Source organism: Eretmochelys imbricata, chromosome 1 (genome assembly GCF_965152235.1).
Source record: "Eretmochelys imbricata isolate rEreImb1 chromosome 1, rEreImb1.hap1, whole genome shotgun sequence".
NCBI lineage: Eukaryota > Metazoa > Chordata > Testudines > Cheloniidae > Eretmochelys > Eretmochelys imbricata.
Window position 1 is genome coordinate 257283581 of NC_135572.1, and position 21980 is coordinate 257305560.

General features: G+C 44.1%; 1 protein-coding gene across 1 annotated transcript in view; it reads right to left on the reverse strand.

Annotated features, from left to right (window-relative positions):
- Positions 1–20139, reverse strand: part of ATP6V0A4 (ATPase H+ transporting V0 subunit a4) — a 49850-nt gene extending 29711 nt beyond the window's left edge. The window contains exons 1-8 of the mRNA XM_077807534.1: positions 20023–20139; positions 17094–17172; positions 13593–13687; positions 12903–13028; positions 12401–12495; positions 9046–9172; positions 8208–8290; positions 2951–3044 (exon numbers count right to left, since the gene is read on the reverse strand). Of these exons, the coding sequence (XP_077663660.1) occupies positions 2951–3044; positions 8208–8290; positions 9046–9172; positions 12401–12495; positions 12903–13028; positions 13593–13687; positions 17094–17172; positions 20023–20139 (816 nt within the window). The remainder of the gene's footprint in view (positions 1–2950; positions 3045–8207; positions 8291–9045; positions 9173–12400; positions 12496–12902; positions 13029–13592; positions 13688–17093; positions 17173–20022) is intronic.
- Between the last annotated feature and the right edge of the window lie 1841 nt (positions 20140–21980).

Here is a 21980-nt window from a genome sequence, read left to right on the forward strand (position 1 = left end):
GAGTTCCTGGGCAACAACTGTAGGATCAGGCCCTAGCTCAGTCTCTCTCAAGAAGGCCTCCACAGCTAACAAGCAGAGAGAGGAGTCTGGCTGGCTGAGGCACGCAGAATTAAAAGCAAAATCCTGACCAGCTGGCTAGTCAGCAGTGATACTATCAGGGGGTCAGTCTGAAATGAGCATTTAGAGAGGGGATGATATCATGTCAAATAAACATCTGCATCTCCAACTGCTAGCTGGGACAGTTTGGAACAAAGACAGAGAATGAGGGCTGCCCACTGTGTCGCACTGAGCAGTATTACCGAAAGTTTGCACAACATAACAGGCCAAAGCTCCGCACCCAATGCATCAGTCTCATTTTCAAATGGAGGAAAATTCGTGTCTTTATAAATGGGCGGCAGCGTTTTATTTTAACTATCATACTCTTTCAGGGCCCCATCCTGACTTCCGCACACTACTCACGAAGTGGAGCATGGGCCACAGCACTGGGCCCCTAGTTCTTACCCCACATCCTTACTATGCCACCCTCTTGCCTTACAGGTTAATGTGTGTCTAAATAGGGGCTGGGTGACAAAAGTCAAAGCAATCCAAACAAATGAGTTTTGGAAAGCTCAGCATGATTCAAAGACAGCAGAATTCATGGATTATTTAGGACATTATCAGTGCCAACTAACCAGTCAAATAAATAGATTAAACGCCCAATCCAAACCAATGGGCGTCTTTCCACAGACCGCAATCTGAGTTGAATCAGGCCCTTTAAGAGCAAAGGTCACGTGTGGGATAAATTATCTCACAAACACATGGATTTTTAATATATCACACGGTTTTGCAATTTATCATGTGCCTTTAGCCAACTCAGCTGCTCAGCCAGCTTCACTAGACGACTGCTACAAGTCTCAGAGCCTCTTCATTCAACTGCCACTGGCTTTTTTTCCCCAAAGGAATCTGTTAAAGAAACTTTTCCTTCTTTCCCCTCAAATGTGGAATTTTCCCCACAAAATTATACACCTCTGAGGCCCAAGATGGGTAATTTTCAGTTCTGCCGCTGTCACAGATTTAAGGGTTGAGATTTCAAAGTTAGAAACAGGAGATGGATACCACTGGAAAAGGAAGATCCCTGGCTTTCCAGAGTGGTTCAGGACTTGTTACTACACCAAGGGCCTGAGAGATCAGCCATTTTAGGTACAGTAAAGCTATTTCAGGTATTTTTAAAGGGTTTTATGGTGCCCTCTCATCCCTATACAGTTGGACCAGGTGGTAAAGTAGGTGTTTGTATACAAGAGTTGAGATCCCCATCCTCTGCTAAAGCTATTGCACAAAACAAAATAGTTCCAATAAAAACATGTAAAGCTCTCTCAAACATTTGTAAAAACATTTTTCTGTCACATATGTGGCACATACATGATGATGCAATGTGGTACAAATACGTTACCAGCACCTCTTGAGGGGAAGCAGTGTTGCCTAGTGGTTAGACCACTAGACTGGGACGCACAAGACTTGAGTTCTATTCCAGCTCTGCCACGGGCCTGACTGGAGAAGTTGGGCAAGCAAGTTCCCTTCTCTTTGCCTCAGTTTCCCTACTGGTAAAACAGGGACAATGACACCTTCTTTCGGAAGCACTTTGAGATCTACTGCTAAAACGTGCTGTAAGAGTATTATTATTATATTGTCTTGGATGACCTGTAATTCAGCTGTTCCATATTCAGGCTACTAAAACCTTTAGTTTGTACCATACCATCATGTACTCCCTAGATATCAGAGCTGTAGGGTATAAGTCGGGCAGCAATCAACCACCTTTTCTGAGAGAGTACTACTTTTGTATTTTGTTCATCTACCACCACGCCCCCTTAAGCTTTTAACGTGTGGGGCCTTTCCGGCATCGCTCTCCCTATATCTAATGGAAAATGGCACAGCTACCACCCTGTGCATAAAAAGAAGGCTCTGCCCCAGCTGACAAGTTGCAGAACTGGTCTGAAATCAACAAGATGAAATTAAAAAAAGACCCAGTGCAAATTTACTACACTTAGGAAGGAAAAAAAAATCAAACCCACACCTACAAAATGGGGAATGACTGGCTAGGCGGTAGCACTACAGAAGAAGGATCTGGGGGTCACAAATTGAATATGAGTCAACAATATGATGCAGTTGCAAAAAAGGCTAATGTCATTCTTGGCTGTAATAACAGGAGTGTCGAATGCAAGACATGGGCGGTAACTGTCCCGGCTACTCGGCACTGGTGAGGATTCAGCTGGAGTATTGTGTCCAGTTCAGGGCAGCATATTTCAGGAAAGATGTGGACAAACTGGAGAGAGTCCACAGGAGAGCAACAAAAATGCTAAAGTTTAGAAACCCTGAGCTATGAGGAAAGGTTAAAAAACTGGGCACGTTAAGTCTTGTGAAAAGAAGACTGAGGGGGCAGCTGGTAACAGTCTTCCAATATATGGAGGGCTGTTACAAAGAGGACTGGGATTAATTGTTCTCCATGTCTGTCGAAGGTAGAAAAATAAGTAATGAGCTTAATCTGCAGCAAGGAAGATGTAGGGCAGATATTAGGAAAAACTTTCTAACTATAAGGGTAGTTAAGTTCTGGAAAAGACTTCCCAGGGAGGTTCTGGAATCCCCATTATGGGAGGATTTTGAGAAAAGGGTTGGACAAACACCTGTCAGGACCGGTCTAAATTTACTTGGGCCTCCCTCAATGCAAGTGGCTGGGCTAGGTGACTTCTCAAGGTCCCTTCCAGCCCTGCAGTTCTACGATTCCATGATTAGCTATTCCTGGAGCCTGTCCTCGTCACCAGGTCCCCAATCCTGCAACTGACTGTACATGGCCAGAGCCCCATTTGTGTGTGGATCCCTGCCGTTGTCAGCTGGGCTGCCCAGGACCATAGGAGCCAGTCTGTCTGCATGCAGTCAGTCACAGGATCGGGGCCTAAATAAAGCTAGTGTCACTTACTGCATTTAAATCCTCAATCCTTGTGTTCACACCATCAGACATTTCTCGACGTTCAGTAGCAGACTCTGGACAGGTATATACTGTAGCACGAAACCTAGTATGAAGAAGGGGGAAAAGACCCAGTCATACTTACTGTCACTATGCACAGTCATCTGTAAGGCTATTTGCACACTCTTTTCAGTTGAAAACTGGTCCCCATCTCCACTTCATGCATTGAGATGCACTGACATTGCAGCTGAGGTGCAGTTATACATAGGAACCTCCCTCAACCCAACAGTAAATGAGACTCTCATTCAAGTGGGGCTGCTCAGACAACAGGCCTCTCATTCTGTGCTGTGAGTTAAGGTACCTGATCTTCCTTAGGTCATGTCTATCCATACAGCTCTGCAGTGGGGCAACTGAATGGATACAGCTGTGTCGCTGAAGCACGTCTGGTGAAGATGCTCCCTATACTGACAGGAGAGTGCTCTCCAGTCAGCATAAAATACCCATCTCCGTGAGTGGCCTAAGCTATGTTGGCAGGAGAAGCTCTCGCACCAACACAGCGGTGTGCACAGAAACACTTACGTTGGGGTAACTCATGTGGAATATTCACACCCCTGAGCAACATATATTTTGCTGACATGTAGACCTAACCTTAGTGGAAAGGATTTTAAAGAGTGACAAAAATAACATTTTCTGCAAAGCCAAAGTGGGTGAGATAATATCTTTCATTGGACCAACTTCTGTTGGTGAGAGAGTCAAGCTTTCGAGCTTACACAGAGCTCTTCTTTGGGTCTGGGAAATGTACTCAAGAGTGCCCCAGCTAAATGCAAAGTGGAACAGATTGTTTAGCATAACACATATTTCAAGGGTCCACTCAAGGTGAAGAGACCTGTTAACATTGGTGGGTTACAGATTGTTGTAATAGGCCATAAACCCGGTGTCTTGATTCAGGCCATGATTTTTAGTGTCTAGCAAAGTCATGAATTTAAGCTCCCAGGCTCATCTTTTGAAGATGCTGTACAGGCTCCCTTTGAGGCTGAGGACTGAGAGGTCAGATATAGAGCGATCGCTTTGTGAAAAAACTGTTCACCGACAGGCAATAGGATATTTTTGTCTTTTTTTTTGAGGGGGGGGGTATCATTTTGTTATGTGAGTTCATTCAAGAGCATAGTGATTGTCTCATTTCACCCGCTTAGCTGTTATTGGGCATTTCTGCTAAACCCAGGGTTGTGAGTTCAATCCTTGAGGGGGCCATTTAGGGATCAGGGCAAAAATTGGGGATTGGTCCTGCTTTGAGCGGGGGGTTGGACTAGATGACCTCCTGAGGTCCCTTCCAACCCTGATATTCTATGATTCTATGATTTCATGCAGTTTCTGAAAAGTCAGTCTTTGAACAGAGCAGCCAATAGATGTCCCTGTAGCACCATGTCTTTACAGTAGCCATTCACCTTTCTCTTTGCATCACAATTGCAAAATCAGCATATCCCCAGTCAGTGACACAACGCTTAAGAGCCTTCACTGAGGAAAATTTTAATAAAACCCAGTTAGTCTATAACGTATGTTTTCTATATTTATTTGCCAGTGTAAACAACTAAAATTGAGACTGTACAGTATTGTGTAGACTGAGGCCAGGCCTACACAAGCAGTGCTATACTGGGATAGCTATAGTTGTATACTACATCAGCAAAGCACTCCTAGCATGAATGCAGCTATTGCAGCAAAACTGCAGTTTGTATAGTAAAACCACCCCCGAGTGAAACAAGCTATACTGGTGAAAGCCGTTTTGACACTATAATTGCATCTACACAGGGAGCTTCTGCTGGCACAGCTGTGTTGGTCAGGAACCACACTTCTTCACACTCCTGACTGGCACAGCTATGCCAGCCGAAGTCTGTAGAGTTTACCTGGGGTGGGGCGTGGACTCAATTATGTCAATCTAAAAGTGTCGACCCCAGTAGAAGCACTTTTATTTTGATAAACCTGTGTTCACACTGGGAAGGTTTTGCTGATTTAACTGTACAGGGATAGTTACAGTTAAAGCACGGTATGCATGACTAAGGCCTTGTCTACACACAAAAGTCTACACTCCCCCAATCTGGATTCAGCCATACCAGTGTAAATGTGCTTATACCAATATAGTTGAGGCCTGGTCTACACTTAGACTGAACTAGCTACATCACTCAAGGCTGTGAAAAGCCCCTGAGCGCTGCAGTTAAGCCGACCTAACCCCCGGTGTAGACGCAGCCAGGTAGACTGAAGAATTCTTCCATCAACCGGCTTACTGCAACTCAGGGAGGTAGATTACCTACAAAGGCTGAAAAACACCTTCCATTGATGTAGGAAGGGTCTACATGACAGTGCTAGGCTGCAGTTGTGTCACTGTAGCGCATAGTGTAGACTTGGCCTTATTCCTGTACAGGAAGGGGAATAAGCAATATTGGCATAGAACACCTTTATTCAGGAATAACTGTAACCACAGTAGGGGTTGTACTTGTATAACTAAAGCAGTCAAAAAACAAACACACACACACACCCCTAACATAGTTATACCAGTACAAAAATTACACACAGAGCAGGCTGTAGTTTGTGTTACACTCATGTAGCGTACACTGACAGATTTTTCTGGCCTGCTGTCCACTGGGACCCTCACAAAACAAGACACACATCTCACGAGGCTCTCTCAGTGGATAAGATTTTTAACTACAGAAAATAAATGAGTGCAAGGTAACATATTAGCTTCTACTTATACACAGATTTCTCAGTCATTAGCTGTTTGATTCATGCAGCGATGGCATACTATCTAGTGCTCGTGCCACCACTGTCACTTCACGGGATGTCACAAAGGCTGTATTGAGATATGGCTCCATGAATCAAACAGTTGAAAAAGAACGCCTAGAAGAGAATGCTGCCTTTTTACACAAGGATACGTGGTCAGATTATCAGCCGGTGTAAAGCGACCATTCCATTGATCGTTTTAAAAGACAGCATGTGACATTTAGAAATGCGTGTCACATTATGGTCTCAAGGCATGTCACGGTATGTTTCCCAGATCAGTTCTAGCCCGTGCGTGAGGAAGAACAGTGGCAAACTTAACAAAACACACAGCCGTGTATTTGAGCCCTCTATAATCACAACAATATCTCTTTACCTAGCCTCCCACTCTGAACGGGATCTCTAACCACAAAACATCCTGCAAAAGAATCCCAGGGGTTACTAGCCCCACTTAATTATCTCCAGCTTCTTATGCTTCAGAGCTCTTAGCCCATCTTTTAATTGGTATTTTTCATCAAACTTGAAAGCTTATTCCACCGTGCTGTAGAGTTCCTACATTTTGCACATTATCACAGCAATGCTACTTTGATCGGTTAACAGCCCCTTTGCATATTAAATATCGCCTTTGCCTTCATGACAGACATCTATGAAAGCTGAAGGAGAATTCAGCAGGGAACCCTTACGCTGATAAACCCATTTTGGCATTCACATTAGCATCTAGGCAGCCACCAGCTTAAGAGAAAGGGGAAAATCTCCTTGTTCCCACCCCTCTGTCTCTTTAATAAATTTGTGCATAGGATTAATGCTCATGAAATTGGCAGACTAATGTTCTCAGTTAGAGCCAAGCATACTGCAAGTGAGGGATGTGCGAACATTTCATATACTGTTCCCCCAATCAAAGCTTATTCTGACCTGTAAAAGTCCTGCTATTCCAATCCAGGGGTTCTGCAGAATATTAACCGTTAATGGTTGTGCTTAATTGTGCACTGATGATGTTGGGTTTCTGATGTGAGCAAATGCTTTTTAAGGACTACAATGGCACCACCAAGTTCATTTCTACTTTTAAATTAACCAGGATTAGGAGAACCTATGGGCATGTTCATAGAGCCACTGCTCAGCGTCTGCTTCCCACAAAGGAGGAGTCTGCTTCAGCTCTCAGGTAGAGGGTGTAGGTGTTGGTGCCTAACTCCCTTTGAATTTAAATGGGATTTGAGTACCTAACTCCCTTAGGCTCCCAGCTGCTGCCCTTTTATTCAAGGGGCAGAGGTTCACGCTTTTAGCTCTGGGGACCTGAGTTCAATCCGCACTGAGAACCAAAATGATGATAGTTCTTATATCTACTAAAATTGTTTTCTGAAAAATTCCCGCTGGTTCTACAACGGGTTGGGTAGTGGCACCGGTGACAGCCCTGGCACAGACAAGCCTTCAGGCATAGTCGTTGCCTTGTTACATACATGAGAAATTTTTGTTGTTGCTTATTGCAGCACGCTGTAAAGGCAGCCAGTAAGGGACTGATCCCGCTCCCACTGAAGTGAAGGACAAAACTCCCATGGATATCAATTATGCAGGAGCAGATCTTAAAGGTCAGATTGTCAAGTTGGAGCTCCACAGTCAAAAACCTTTGCTGGGAAAATTCTCCTTCCCGATCCAGTCTTGACTGAGCCTAGGGACCAAGGAAAAGACCCACCCACCAGATGGCTGTGTCAGGTATGATCACTTCTGGTTCTCACATAGGGTTCTTTCTTGGAGTCATCATTGCAAAAATCTGCCAGCCTTAAGACTTCGAATAACCATGCCAAAGGGTTGGGGGTTATGTGTGACAGTGACAGTTAATCAAATCTGACTTACACAGTACAAAGCCCATCAGTACTGAGTGCTATAAAACAGTAACGCAGTATTCAGACCTGATTCGTTTTTTTAAAGTTTGCTCAATAGGGTGGGAACGAGACGGAATGTTTAAGATTTTAATTTTAATTTTTATTCTTTGCTGTTTCATTTTGACACCAGTTAAAGAGACTAGCACAGAGGTCAGCAGTTAATTCAATACAGAAAGGTTTATTAAAAACATAGCCCCATATCCTTTAAACAGAAGCTTAATAAAATTTGTCCTAAATTTTCAAACATGACTAGAGATTTTAGGGATCCCCAGTTTTGGACTACCCATCTTCTGACACCCTAATAAGGGCCTGATTTCCATAGAGTGGGTGCTGAGACCTTCTGAAATCCAGGCCCATTAAGGTATCATCTTAGAAATCTAGAAATTGAGGCTCCTGAAACCTCTAGTCACTTTGGAAAACTGAGGGCCTTAATTTTAAAATGCCAAAGTGATATATATTTTTATTATTAGACACAGCAGAATTGAAAAGCAGGATTGAGCAGATTGGTAGAACTGACAGCAGAGTGCTGAGAAATAATCTGTACTCCCAGGCTCCTTTTGTCAATCCTGCCAAGTAAACACTCCCGAAAGAGTCATTGCTACTTTCTCAGCAGCCTGCCTTACCCATCACAAATCTTCTTGATTTTTTGGTTGAGCTGCTCTCCTTGATAGAAGATAATGAACACATTCTTTTTCATCTGTTCCTTCTGAAAAGCAATGCAGGCAGATTTTAAAATGCTCATAACAAAGTACAGCACAGTACTGAAAAGGGAAAATTTTTAGTCACCCTTTTTCAACAGCATTTTTTAAAATAGTTTTCCAAGAACAATAATTAAAACACAAAATGCTGTTCAGAGGGGTTCCCCTGGTTGCAGACACAAGGGCTAGAATATCTGTTGCAGGCTGTGTATACTGGAGACAGAAGGCCAGCAGGAGTCCTAAGTGTGACCCTCAGAGGAAGCAAAGGACAGGGCTTCTTGGGCACAGAGCTTGCTGGAGGGACAGATTGGAAATTTCTGAGCGAGAAAACCGCTGTTTGTTTCTACTGTGTTCAGGGACACAGAACTTTGTGTACACTTTCATAAATAAACAAGAATACACCAAGAACGTACCTGACAGTGAGTCCTCATCCTATTGAAAACAGCCCTACAAGGCCCTGATTATTGGCAAACTGCTCAGGCCAAATGGGCAACAGTGATCATAACAAATGAAAATGGGGAAAACAAAGATCTGTTGTGTTTTAAAGAGGGCCTCCCCGCCTCATATTTGTCCCGCCTCTCTTACTATATGGATTAGCCTCTTTGAACCCCAGGTTTAACTAAGGTGGCAGGTACAGTAGAGTGGCAGAGGGTTATCATGGCAGTAGTTTGGGTTTCTCTAAAGGTGTGTGTGTGTGTGTGTGTGTGTGTGTGTGTGTGTGTGCACATAAAATGGGAAGGAGGTAAAGCAGGAGTATACCTACCGTAATAGGGTCCTCCAGGGAAGTGTCCATTTCAGTGTATCTCAGATAGATGTTTCCCCTGCAGGCTCTCCACAATAAACGCTCAAAAGGCACCATCCTTTCCCTTTTTATCACCCCTGCTGTGAATCTAGGCAGTGTTAACAAGACCGATAAATGGCAGGCATATTTTAAATATTTTTGAACATGTACCACACTGGGTTTTATAATCATTAAGGCGCCGTAGTCTACGATAGACTGTATTTACATTCAAATCCAACCTGGGACCCTGGCCACAGGTGTGGCTGTAGTTAGGTGAGGCCTCTTTATTAAGAGAAGTTCAAGCATGGATCTTACTTCTTAATCTATTCACTTTTCTCTATCTTCTTAGGGGGCCATAAGCCCACCTCTCTGTTTCACGATTAGGGGAGGGAGGGCGAGGAACAGGGAGAGAATGATTCATTCTCTTCTTAAATATGTGAAGCGGATATAGTGATGGTGAAAGGCACCTGGATGACAGCACTGGAAACTGAAATACTCTCCATACACACAGCCGGTGCAGCATAGGCAGGGCATGTGAGTTTCACCATATTGACCGAACAATGTACCTCGGCCTCAACCCGATGAGGTCAAAGGTTTAGAACAGAGTTCAGTTTCCCGGCTTTCTCTCCCTCTTTCTCTAGCGCAAGGCTGGAGTAACTAAGCCCTGACCCAAGGCAATCTTGCCATCATGAGGGCCACTGAAGAATTGCCTACTTTACAAAACACCACTATATGGGGATTTAACCACGACAAGCTAACACAGTGCTGAACGTGACTTGTCTTAGCCAACATTGCTGCAAAGTCACAATCATCATCATGCCATCTGACTCGACTGCATTCAAACTCACTGCAGCTTTCTGCTGTAGACAAGCCCTGAGTGTAAACTGCAGCGGTGGTTTCTGTGATGTGCACATCTTTCATTAGAACATAATGGCCATACTGGGACAGAACAATGGTCCATCTAGTGCAGTATCCTAAATTCAAACAGTGGCTGGTGTCAGAGACTTTGGAAGGAATGAACAGAACAGGGCAATTTATTGTAGATCCATCCCCTGTCATCTAGTCCCAGCTTTTGGCAGTTGGAGGTTTTGGGACACGCAGAGTATAGGGTTACATCCCTGACCATTTTGACTAATAGCCATTGACAGATCTATCCTCCACGAACTTATCTAACTCTTTTTGGAACCCAATTATACTTTTGGTCTTCACAACATCCCCTGGCAATGAGTTCCAAAGGTTGAGTGTGCATTGTGTGAAGAAATACTTCCTTTTGTTTGTTTTAAACCTGCTGGCTATCATTTCACTGGGAGCCCCATGGTACTTGTGTTATATGAAAGCGTAAGTAACACTTCCTTATTTACTTTCTCCACACCAGTCATGATTTTATAGACCTCTATCATATCACCCCTTAGTTGTCACTTTTCTAAGATGAGCAGTCCTACTCTTATTAATCTCTCCTCAGACGGAAGCTGTTCCATACCCTTAATCATTTTTATTGCCCTACTCTGTACCTTTTCCAATTCTAATATATCTTTTTTGAGATGGGGCAACCAGAACTGCAATCATTATTCAAGATGTGGGCGTACCATGGATTTATACAGTGGCATTATGATATTTTCTGTCTTATTTATCCCTTTCTTAATGGTTCCTAACATTCTGTTTGCTTTTTGACAGTCACTGCATATTGAGCAGCTACTTTCAGAGAACTATCCAAAATGACTCCAAGATCTCTTTCTTGAGTGATAACAGCTAATGTAGACCCCATCATTATGTCCGTATAGTTGGATTATGTGTGCATTACTTTGCATTATTAACACTGAATTTCTTCTGCCCTTTTGTAGCCCAGTCGCCTAGTTTTGTGAGATCCCTTTGTAACTCTTTGCAGTCTGTTTTTGACTTAACTATCTTGAATACTTTTGTATCTTCTGAAACTTTGCCACTTCACGGTTTATCCCTTTTTCCAGAACTTTATGAATATGTTGAATAGCACTGGTTCCAGTACAGATCCTTGAGGGCCCCCATAATTTACCTTTTTCCTCTGTGAAAACTGACCATATATTCCTACTCTTTGTTTCCTATCTTTTAACCAGTTACTGATCCGTGAGAAGACCTTCCCTCTTATCTCACGACTACTTAGTTTCCTTAAGAGCCTTTGGTAAGGGACCTTGTCAAAAGTTTTCTCAAAGTCCAAGTACACTATATCCATCGGATCAGCCTTGTCCACATGCTTGTTGACTCCTTCAAAAAATTCTAATAGATTGGTGAGGCATGATTTCCCTTTACAAAAGCCGTGTTGGACTCTTCCCTAATATATCATGTTTATCTATGTGTCTGATAATTCTGTTCTTTACTATAGTTTCAACCAATCTACCTGGTATTGGAGTTAGATTTACTGGCCTGAAATTACCGGGATCACCTCTGGAGCCTTTTAAAAAAATTGGTGTTACATTAGCTATGCTTCAGCCATCTGGTACAGAAGCTGATTTAAATGATAGATTACATACCACAGTTAGCAGGTCTGCAATTTCATATTTAGTTCCTTCAGAACTCTTGGGTGAATACCATCTGGTCTTGGTGACTTATTACTGTTTAATTTATCAATTTGTTCCAAAAGCTCCTCTAATGACACTTTAATCTAAGACAGTTCCTCAGATTTGTCTCACAAAAAGAATGGCTCAGGTGTGGGAATCTCCCTCACATCCCCCAAAGTGAAGACTGATGCAAAGAATTCATTTAGCTTCTCCGCAACAGCCTTGACTTTCTTGAGTGCTCTTTTAGCACCTTGATCGTCCAGTGGCCCCACTGATTGCTTTGCGGGCTACCTGCTTCTAAAGTACTTAAAATAAATTTTGCTATTACTTTTTGTATCTTTTGATAGTAGCTCTTCAAATTCTTTTTTGGCCTGCCTAATTGCACTTTAACACTTGACTTATCAGAATATATGCTCCTTTCCATTTTCCTCACTAAGTTTCCCAGAGGCCACTCAACAGCTGTCAGATGGCAGTGATTTTCAGTCACTAGGCACATTTGAACCAGTGACCTGGAGCTGAAAGGCTGTCCATCCTATTTAGCAATAGTCTGAGCCATAAAGATCAGTTTTTAATCATCTATTGTCTCCTTCAAAACACTAATGTTGCTTTCATTTTAATCAATGAGTTACAATTAAGAGACTGAAAAGCAGCCTGTACTAAGCTATCTGAAGATAGGAACCGAATTCAGCAAACCTCTAAGACTGGGTCATGGTGCTGAAACCAGCTTATTAATGCTGGTGGAAGTAAAAGGGAAGGGTATATTTGCATTGGCTTTATTAAAGCTATAAGCCTATAACCACACTGACCCCAGCTTTGCAGCCACTGCAGTAGGAGTACTTCTTAATTCCAACAGACCAGAAGTGTCTTCATTGAAGAAATCATCTGGCAGATTGGTTTCTGTCTGAAAGCAGAAATCATCATTTTCTTTTGAAATTATTTTAAAAACACTAACATGTTCCAATGGATTTAACTGTTGTCACATCTTTACTGTTGCTATTTTTTGTCTGAAGACAGTTTTTTACGGAGAGCTAGACCAAGTGTCTAGACCAAACTTTCAAGTGTCTAAGTGACTTAGGAGCCCATGAGATTTAGGCACTGAGAAGCCTGAGACCCAGTGAGACTTAGGCTCACCAAGGCATTTTGGAAAATTTGACCTCGAATCTGCAGTAAAGGAAATCTGGAGTCTTTTTTACCCCCCCCCCCCAAAATAAAGCCAAAAGCATAAACAACTTTAAAATTCATCAACCCCTCTGCAAAAAGAAAGAAGGACAAAACTGACAGATAGTAACACATCTGAAGAACTCTCACCTCAAAGAAGTCCTGAGTTTTCTTCAGGAGATGTTTTAGTTCAGTCAGTTCTAGAAAGTTCTGTTTCAGGGTTTGCTGATTCTGATTGGCTTCCTGCAGCTCACTCTCCAATTTCTCCAGAACCGTCTGTTTACAACCAAAACAAAACAGGAAAGATTCAAGACAGGCCCAGTTATCCTTTTACAAGCTGCCACATCCCTGTCAAAAGGATTGTAAAATAATATGGGCAGACATGTACGATTGTGCAATGAACATTTTAAAATATGCATTGGCTGTTTAGGAACATGCACACAGCTATCAAACCCCTGACCTTCCCCCTGCCACCTTCTCTGTTACATGCAGTGACTCAAAGTTATATTTAGGCATTAAATTAGGCAAGCCAGCAGACCATCATTCTACGTGAAGAGAGATCATGGTCTCTTCCCAGACAAACAGCGACAGTCAACCTTGATTAAAACCAATCAGCGATATATAAATGCAGTATTATTAATCTATTACACAGGATTGTGCCACAACTACAGAATAACATGGCTAACCCATGAGAATCTGTCACTGGTGAGTCACTTGCCTCCACTTCTGGGACCCACATGTTTTTCCTGAGATGTTAAATATATGGATATACATGTAATTTCACTCCTCCCCTGCCCAATCTTGCTCCATATGCCCCCGAGGCAGGGCAGAATTCCGTACCTCCAGATCAATCATTTCTCGAGGCAGGGGTGTCTCAGGATACTTTTCAGGTTTGAAGATCACAATCTCATTTTCCATTTCATTTTCCAGAAAGCCTGCAAGGAAACCACACAAAAGGCACTGTTAGGCTTTCCCTGGGGTCACTGACTCGGCCTGCGGTGGTGACCCGCATGTGACATCATGACACATGATCACAGTATTCAAATGTCATTCGACACTTATTCTAGGAGATTCACCAAATATTTGTGGAACTCTTCGACACCCAAGAATCTGGCTCCCTGGAGCCTCCCTCAGCAGTAAGGAAGCTGCTCCTTCTCCAGAGGAGATAATTGTATACACCTGGGAATCGTGACTGTAGTACGAAGCTAACCTAATCATAGCACGGCAGTAGAAAATGATCATCAGTTCATTGTGCCTGCTCTCCAGCCTGCTGTTCCTTACAACACAGCATACAGTGGTTTCTCCAACACAGTTTCAAATCCTCAAGGGGCGGGGCTACTCCAACCTCCCTTAGTACTCCTGGTGGAATTCTGTACCAAAAAATTAAAAATTCTGCGCACAATATTTTAAAATTCTACAAAATTCTGCATATTTTATTTGTCAAAATAACACAATATAAACACACCAGTTTCAATTATTTTTGGTCATTTATTTCAAAATACCTGTCAGCAAGTATATCTGTAACAATACAGATAACAAAAAGATTAAGGAAATGTTTTTTGACAAATAGATTCCTTACTAAGCATATTAATACAGAACTCTGAGTAATAATTCATTTAAACTACAATACAGAACCATATTTCCCACACCCCTCAGAAGCAAAGTGCAAAGGTTTGGGGGAGTCAGAGCTAACAGAGGTGCTGAGGGAGAGGAAAGTACATTGCTGGGAAGGAGCCTGGGTGTGAACTTGGAGGGTTGTTGTGTATGGGTGGGAAAAGTATGGAACAGGGGAGCGGAGGGATTGTTAGGGAGCTTTCCCCATGCAGACCCTGGCTGACCCGTAGCCTCTCCCATTCAGTCAGACACATCTGCCCGTCCCCATGTGTCTCTGTGCTCTCACCCAGCCACTCTCTGTCCCTGTGTCCCTGTACCCCCTCCCCATGTGTCTCTGTGCCTTCACCGAGCAACTCCTTTGTCCCTATGTAGCTCTGCACCCCCCATCAGCATGTGTCTCTGTGCCTCCACCCAGCCACTCCCCTGTCCCTGTCTCCCTGCACCCCCTCCTCCTGTATCCATGTGTTTCTGTGCCCCCACCCAGCCACTCCCGTCCCCATGTAGCTTTGCACTCCTCCCCCTGTCCCCATGTGGCCCTGCACCTCAACTCCCATTCAGCCCCTGTCCCAGTCTGTCCTCCCCCACTAGCTGTTTTGAACCAGTCTGACCCGGCAGCATCCCATACTGTCTGTCTCCCCATACCTCTGTCCCCTGACCTGGCCCGCTGCGAAGAAGGCAGCTCTCTCCTTCCCTCGCTGGTGGGGAGCTGCAGCTTTGCTCTATTGCCACAGCACCCTCTGGTGTGCAAAAGGTGGAACTGCAGCAACGTTTTGGCAGACGCTTTTTTCCTCACAAAAAATTAGAAATCTGCAGGGCTCATTAATTATGCGCATGTGCAGTAGCGCAGAATTCCCCCAGGAGTACCTCAGGAGAATACACTGCAATAGAATAGATCCCACTGGTAGCAAAGGTTCTTTGCTATCCAGCCTACATTTTTCCTGTGTTTCATTTCATACAATAGATTTATTTAGACACCTTGAACCTTGCACCTCCTCGCTTTGATATCACAAAGCCAGGGTTTGGTGCCCAGGCTCCTGGACAATGAATGAGACAGGCACCTGAGAATGGGATTCACAAAAGCCGGCATGCTAGGCAGCTCCTCACCTGAACTAGCTAATGAGAGATGCCAAAGGAAGGGGGGAGAACTCTCAGGGAGTTCACCACCTAAATCCAAGCTGGAGAGAGGTACCACCCTCTTTTGGGATTCTCTCTTGGTGCTAGGGGCCAAGTGGAACAGCTTCAACAGGAGAAACGGCGGAAACCCCATATCAGACTATAGGCCATAGGCCAGCAGTTAGGGCACTCACCTGAGAGATGGAAGATCCCTGTTCAAATCCCATCTCCGCGCAGCTGGAGCGAGACTTGAACCAGAGGTCTCATGCATTCCAGGTGACCAACCTAGCCACTGGACTAAAAGTTATGAGGAAGCTCCTCCTCCCCTCCCCTCTCCTCCCCTCCAGTTGTTTTGTGTGAGTTCACCTGCAGGGGCCCAATCTGGTAGGCAAGCTCTGGGCCTGCTTACCAGATTGGGCCCCACAGGTGAGTTGGGCAGAGGAAAACTGATCTTCCCGCAGTTCAGGCATCACACTGGGGCTTGGGCATCTGGATGTCTAGAGCGAGCAGCAGTGCACGTGCTCAGAGAAAGAAAGACAGGGGCAGAGGGAACTTCTAATGCAAAAATGTAGCCGCCAAATGAGTTTCGTTGCCTACAGAATTCAGTGGCAGCTGACCGGGGGTTTGTGAATCCCGGTGGGGCCTGATTCTGGGATTTAGGTGCCTAAAATAGCAGTTAGGGTACCTATGTCTTTTTGTGAATCTAGCCCTATATCCTTAGCCACTGACTTTTTGTTTGCACCCCTTCAAAATCCGGACCCTGCAACACCAACTGAAAAACTGTCCCCAGGCAACAACAGCTTTCACCCTCCTCTCCTCAACAAGCAGCACTTGTCTTAAGTATCCAGGGCCCTCTTCCAAAAGGGATAGGGCTGAAGGCTGGAAGGTAGGAGACCTACGGTCTATCCCAAGTTGTGCCACTGACCCACTGTGAGACACTGGACACGAAATTTAACCTCTCTGGCCCTCAATAGAGCCACCTATAAAATGCGGAGAATAGCGCTTACCCACCTTTGCAAGGTGCATGAGGATCAGTGGGTGATTAGCACTATAAATGCTAAGGGAGTGTAATTATTTCCCCCTCACACAGTAGAAAAGTAGACATTTTAAGGATCCTATGGACACTTCACTTGATACCATTTCCTAGCAAGCTCCACAAAAATAATGACTAAGAAAAAACAGCTTAAAAAACCCCCCATTTTTATTGCCTGCCGGCTTTTTAAAGAAATCTCTGACTGGGACAGTGTGCTTTGCTGCAGGAAGTATGTTCTAATGGTTAGAACACGGGACGAGGAGTCAGGACCCCGGGTTCCATTTCCAGCCCAGTTGCTGGAAATGTGATTTTATGCAGGACGCTTAACCTCTCTTCTGACTTTACCCATATGCAAAATAGGTGTGATACGTACACTCCCCCTCCCCAGCAGTATAGTGGCACTTAATTGGTGCATGCAAACACTTCAAAGCCTTCAGATGAAAAGTACAAAGCCTTTCTAATGAAAGCTTTGCCATCTTTAGAACAAATTCCATTCATTTTTGCTAGTTAGATCACTTTGCTTTTTGAAATAGTAGATTACCACTTCTGGAGCCAGTAGCATTGTACAAATGTCTACTTACGGAGGATCCTCTCCAAGGATTCACATCTTCTGACTTCATTCACAAACTTTCTCTGGAAGCTGTTCACATTCACATTCAACTAGAAATTAAAAAACAAAACAAAAAAACCAAACAAACCCAGGGCTGAATGCACATTGCCAGTTGGGAGACTTTTAGTTTAACTGTATATTAGCGTGGGTGAAAGATGCTGCCTTTGCATATTACTGAAACTTGTAGCCTCTTAGCCACACAACAGGCACCACACAAACAATGGGAATACAAAACTTCTTCAGACAATCACTGTGCCTCAACCTTAACTGGTATGCTTGGCCCATTCAGTCATGGCTTCTCTGGCTGCCAGAGGTCTGAGCAGGGGTAGAAAAGGCTTCTTGGATTTTATAGATTTTAAGGCCAGAAGGAACCACTGGGACCATCTGGTCTGACCTCCTGCATAACAGGGACCACAGAATTCAGCCAGTGATTCACTCAAGACAGCCTGCTCATTATCCTGACAGAGGAGAGTTCTTCCTCACTTGCCACCGAGGAACTGAACCAAGATCCCTGAACTTGTGTCACCAGCGCCACTGAACAGGCATCAGACAATTATTCTCCATCACTGTTGACCTCGCTTGGATATGAACTGGGGTCCTAGCAATGGGAGACTTGATATTCTCCTGAACAAGACTCTGAATCCTCTTTCCTCTCATTTCTTTAAATAACCAAACCTCTGTTTGGGGATGTACATGCCAATGTCACAGGTGTAACTATTTGGGGTGTAATTTTGTGAGGCACATTCCATATACCTTGTTTACACTAAGCAAATTAGTAAACATTTATCTGCACTGATGCAGCTCCAGCAGTGGAAGACACTAACCATTGCCTCCTGTCTGCAGTACAGCTTCCACCATTGCTACCAACAGCACCACGGCAGAAAAAATACTCATGAATTTTCCATGTCCCACAGCAGACTCTTTTGGTCTGCTAATTCACCAAGGATATGTCTGTCGCTATGCCATTCACCACTGGCAGTTACCAATAAATCTCAAAAAGAAAAGGAGTACTTGTGGCACCCTAGAGACTAACCAATTTATTTGAGCATGAGCTTTCGTGAGCATGAGCTTTCATCCGATGAAGTGAGCTGTAGCTCACGAAAGCTCATGCTCAAATAAATTGGTTAGTCTCTAAGGTGCCACAAGTCCTCCTTTTCTTTTTGCGAATACAGACTAACACGGCTGTTACTCTGAAACCTGTCAATAAATCTCAGTTTCAAGCCTTGTATAAATACTTTATAGTCCCTTCCTTGTACAGATAAATCTCATGCTGCAGTTTTTGCTCTCCAAAAACAACGTTCTTGAAGATACCCACTTTGGAAAACCACCAAAGGTAACCAGGTGATTTAGGTGGGTGATGGGGATTGACTTTAAGGATATGCAAATGATGCCTAATTGGCATGCAGAGAAATGGTTCATATTTTCTTAGCTGAATCTAACTTCTGGCATCAGGCTCAGATTTAGCTGATGAACTGGAGGAGCAGCATCTTCCTTGATGGGCTTAGATTTTTGCAGAAGCACCACACTGTGCATATACTTCAATCATGCATAATTGGCATCACATGGAGACATTGCATCCTTGCTCATCTTTACTATAGAGACTACAATACCCAGCAAGCAATGCTCTATCTGGAGCCAAGATGTCTCTGCTCTGATTACAATGGAGCTCTGTGGATGTAATTTCTGTGGATCGTATCTCCATATTAAATTATGGGTAAGGGTGGCCATAGACTGCATTGTAGTGTAGTAGACACCCTTGGACTCCAGCAATTCCAAATACTCCCCTTACAAGTTATTATAATTCTCACAGAAGAAACCCCCTTTACTGTAGATAATTTAGACTGTGGCTCTGTTTACCATACTGTATCTGGCCTTAAACAGACATATAAATAAACCTTTACTTTCAATTTTCAGACAGGGACACTGTTCAGGTAATCCGATCAAACTGGAAAGTCAATGATAGGAAGAGTATTATGTGTAACAGTAAACTCAGAGTAATTATTGTTACGGTAGAACCTCAGAATTATGAACACTAGAGTTATGAACTAACCAGTCAACCACACACCTCAATTGGAACTGGTGTACGCAACAGGCAGCAGCAGAGACCCCCCCCCCCAAAAAGGGGGGGAATACAGTACAGTACTGTGTTAAATGTAAACTACTAAAAAAAAAAAAAAGGAAAAGCAGCATTTTTCTTTTGCACAGTAAAGTTTCAAAGCTGCATTAAAGTCAATGTTTAGTTGTAAACTTTTGAAAGAACCACCACAATGTTTTGTTCAGAGATATGAACAACTTCCATTCCCGAGGTGTTCGTAACTCTGAGGTTCTACTGTATTTCTATTTGAGTAGCGCCTAGAGGCCCAAGTGAGATCAGAGTCCCAGTGTGCTCTGTGCATACACAGACTGTCTCTGCCTCCACAAGTTGACCATCTAAATAGACAAGACAGATAAATGGAAATATTTTTATCCCCATTTTACAGATGGGGAACCGAGGTGCAGTGAAAATAAACGACTGGACCAAAGTCATGCAGGCAGTCTGTGTCAGAGCTGGGAATTGAACCCGGATCTCCCAGTCCACTGCCTGAATCCCACGGCCTCCTTCCTTTCCAGAGCAAGGCAGGTATTTACAGTCTTTATGCCAAGCCCTTCCAGCATAGGTGCTGGAACTAGAGATGCAGGGGGTCTGCCACATCCCCTGGCTCGAAGTGGTTTCCATTATAGACAGGGATTACAGTTTGGTTCAAGGGTTCTCAGCACCCGCACTATAAAAACTTTTGTAGCATCCCCGCCTTCCAGATTAATCTATTGTCCCAGCATCTTTTGGGACCAACCACATTTACAGTGGCCCTTTAATAGCTGATCCCAACATTCCTACCCCAGAACCTCTCATAACTACTTACATCTCTGAACTGGACCAGGCCCAGCTCGCCAAGCTCTGCAACGCAGCAATAGGCAGCCTCCACCTGGAGAAACAGCTGCATCAGACACATCTCCTCACTCCGGAACATTGACGCCATCTCGCTCGCTCTTGTTCTGCACCAGTGTTGATGGGAGAATTAAGGTGGTGACGCTGGCTTGTTTGCCTTGTGACAAACCTTAAAATGTAAAGGGCAGTATAAATGCTGGCTTATTAAGCCAATACAATGAACGCTAAATGCTGGGCATCCAGAAAATCTGTACCTTTGGTAAAAATTAGGGCTGTCAAACGATTACAAAAAATTAATCGTGATTAATGGCAAGAAACTGCAATTAATTGCAATTCATTTTTTTAATCGAGTTAATTTGTTTGGAGTTAATCACTTGAGTTAACTGTGATTAATTGACAGCCCCAGTAAAAGTGTGACAGGTACAGAGCACTGGGTTGTTTTGATATGCCCTGGCTAAGGACAACGATGGAACTGGGTTTAGCTGTGAGGGGTTACAAAGCCTGTCAGCCACAGCCCAGCTGCAGAGGGCACTGACCGAATCCCAACCAGATCTCCAAAGGGCTGCTCTAACTTTACAGCCGCTTTCCACCGCTACCTCCAGGTCATTCCGGAGCCAGAACAAACAGCCATCCAGCCATGCACCCTCCTGCCCACCCAGACACAGCTTGGGGGCAAGGGGTGTAGGGCTGTTATGACAGCAGGAGGACCCCCCCTTATGGTAGGGGGATTCCTGGCACATGCGGATCCAGCTGCTTCCCCCATCTCTCTCATGGCCCTCCTGTCGCGTAAAAGGGGGCAGAATGCAGTCAAAGGGCAGTACCCCTATATACAACAATATATGGTCTTTGTCCAAGATATTAACACATTAGGAAGACTGGATGAATTTTAGGCATCTAGTTTGCTTCTCCCTATTTACACCTCACAACTCTCCAAACAGAAAATCAGGGTGAGAGAGAGCGAGAATCCAGAAAGGGTGCCCCGTCCACCTCTCCCACCTTTAGGGTGACCAGATGTCCCTATTTTATAGGGACAGTCCCGATTTGGGAGTCTTTTACTTATATAGGCTCCTATTATCCCCCACCCCCATCCCGATTTTTCACACTTGCTGTCTGGTTACCCTACCCACATTTAATCCTCTGTCTGCTCACAGTCCCTCCACTTCTCCTCCTCCTGGTAGCTGCAGTGAGGAAGAGAGGAAGGAGCAGGCCTGGGGAGAGGAGAGCAGCAGGGAGAGGGCTCTCTACACAGCACAACCTGCAGGGGAGGAAGAAGTGCTGCAGCACAACAAACACAACAGTGTTTCTTCCTCTCCTGAGGGCAGTAGCCATGTTGCCCGCAGAGTCATCATCATGGCAGGGTAGGGTGACCAGATGTCCCGATTTTATAGGGACAGTCCTGATATTCGGGGCTTTGTCTTACGTAGGTGCCTATTACCTCCCACCCCTGTCCCGATATTTCACACTTGCTATCTGGTCACCCTATGGCAGGATGGAAGGTTAGCGGGGGGTTGGGAGGGGTGCATGCTTGTCATGGGAGGTGAGTCTCATAGGTCTTCTACATTAAACAGGTGAGTGAATCCTGCCCTCTCATCTTCTCCCTGTGCCCAGCATAGGATCTGGGCACTTCAGACCACCCAAATGTGGGTGATTAACATGTTTGGATACTGAAACTGAAATTCACAGTACTGTCCACAAAAGTGATGAGCCAAGAGGCCTGACATCTTGTTCCATTAAACTCATCTTGAATATAGATAGGTAAGGGAGGCTGATCTGTTTCATGTCAGTTTCACTCCTAACACAATGTGGTGTCTGGGTTGCAAACACAGCAAGGGACAGTTTACATCATAAAAGGGAAATCTATTTTCATTTAAATTTAAATCAACATTTCTTGGAATGTTTCATACTAATATTTGTTTTATAAAATTCTTTCTT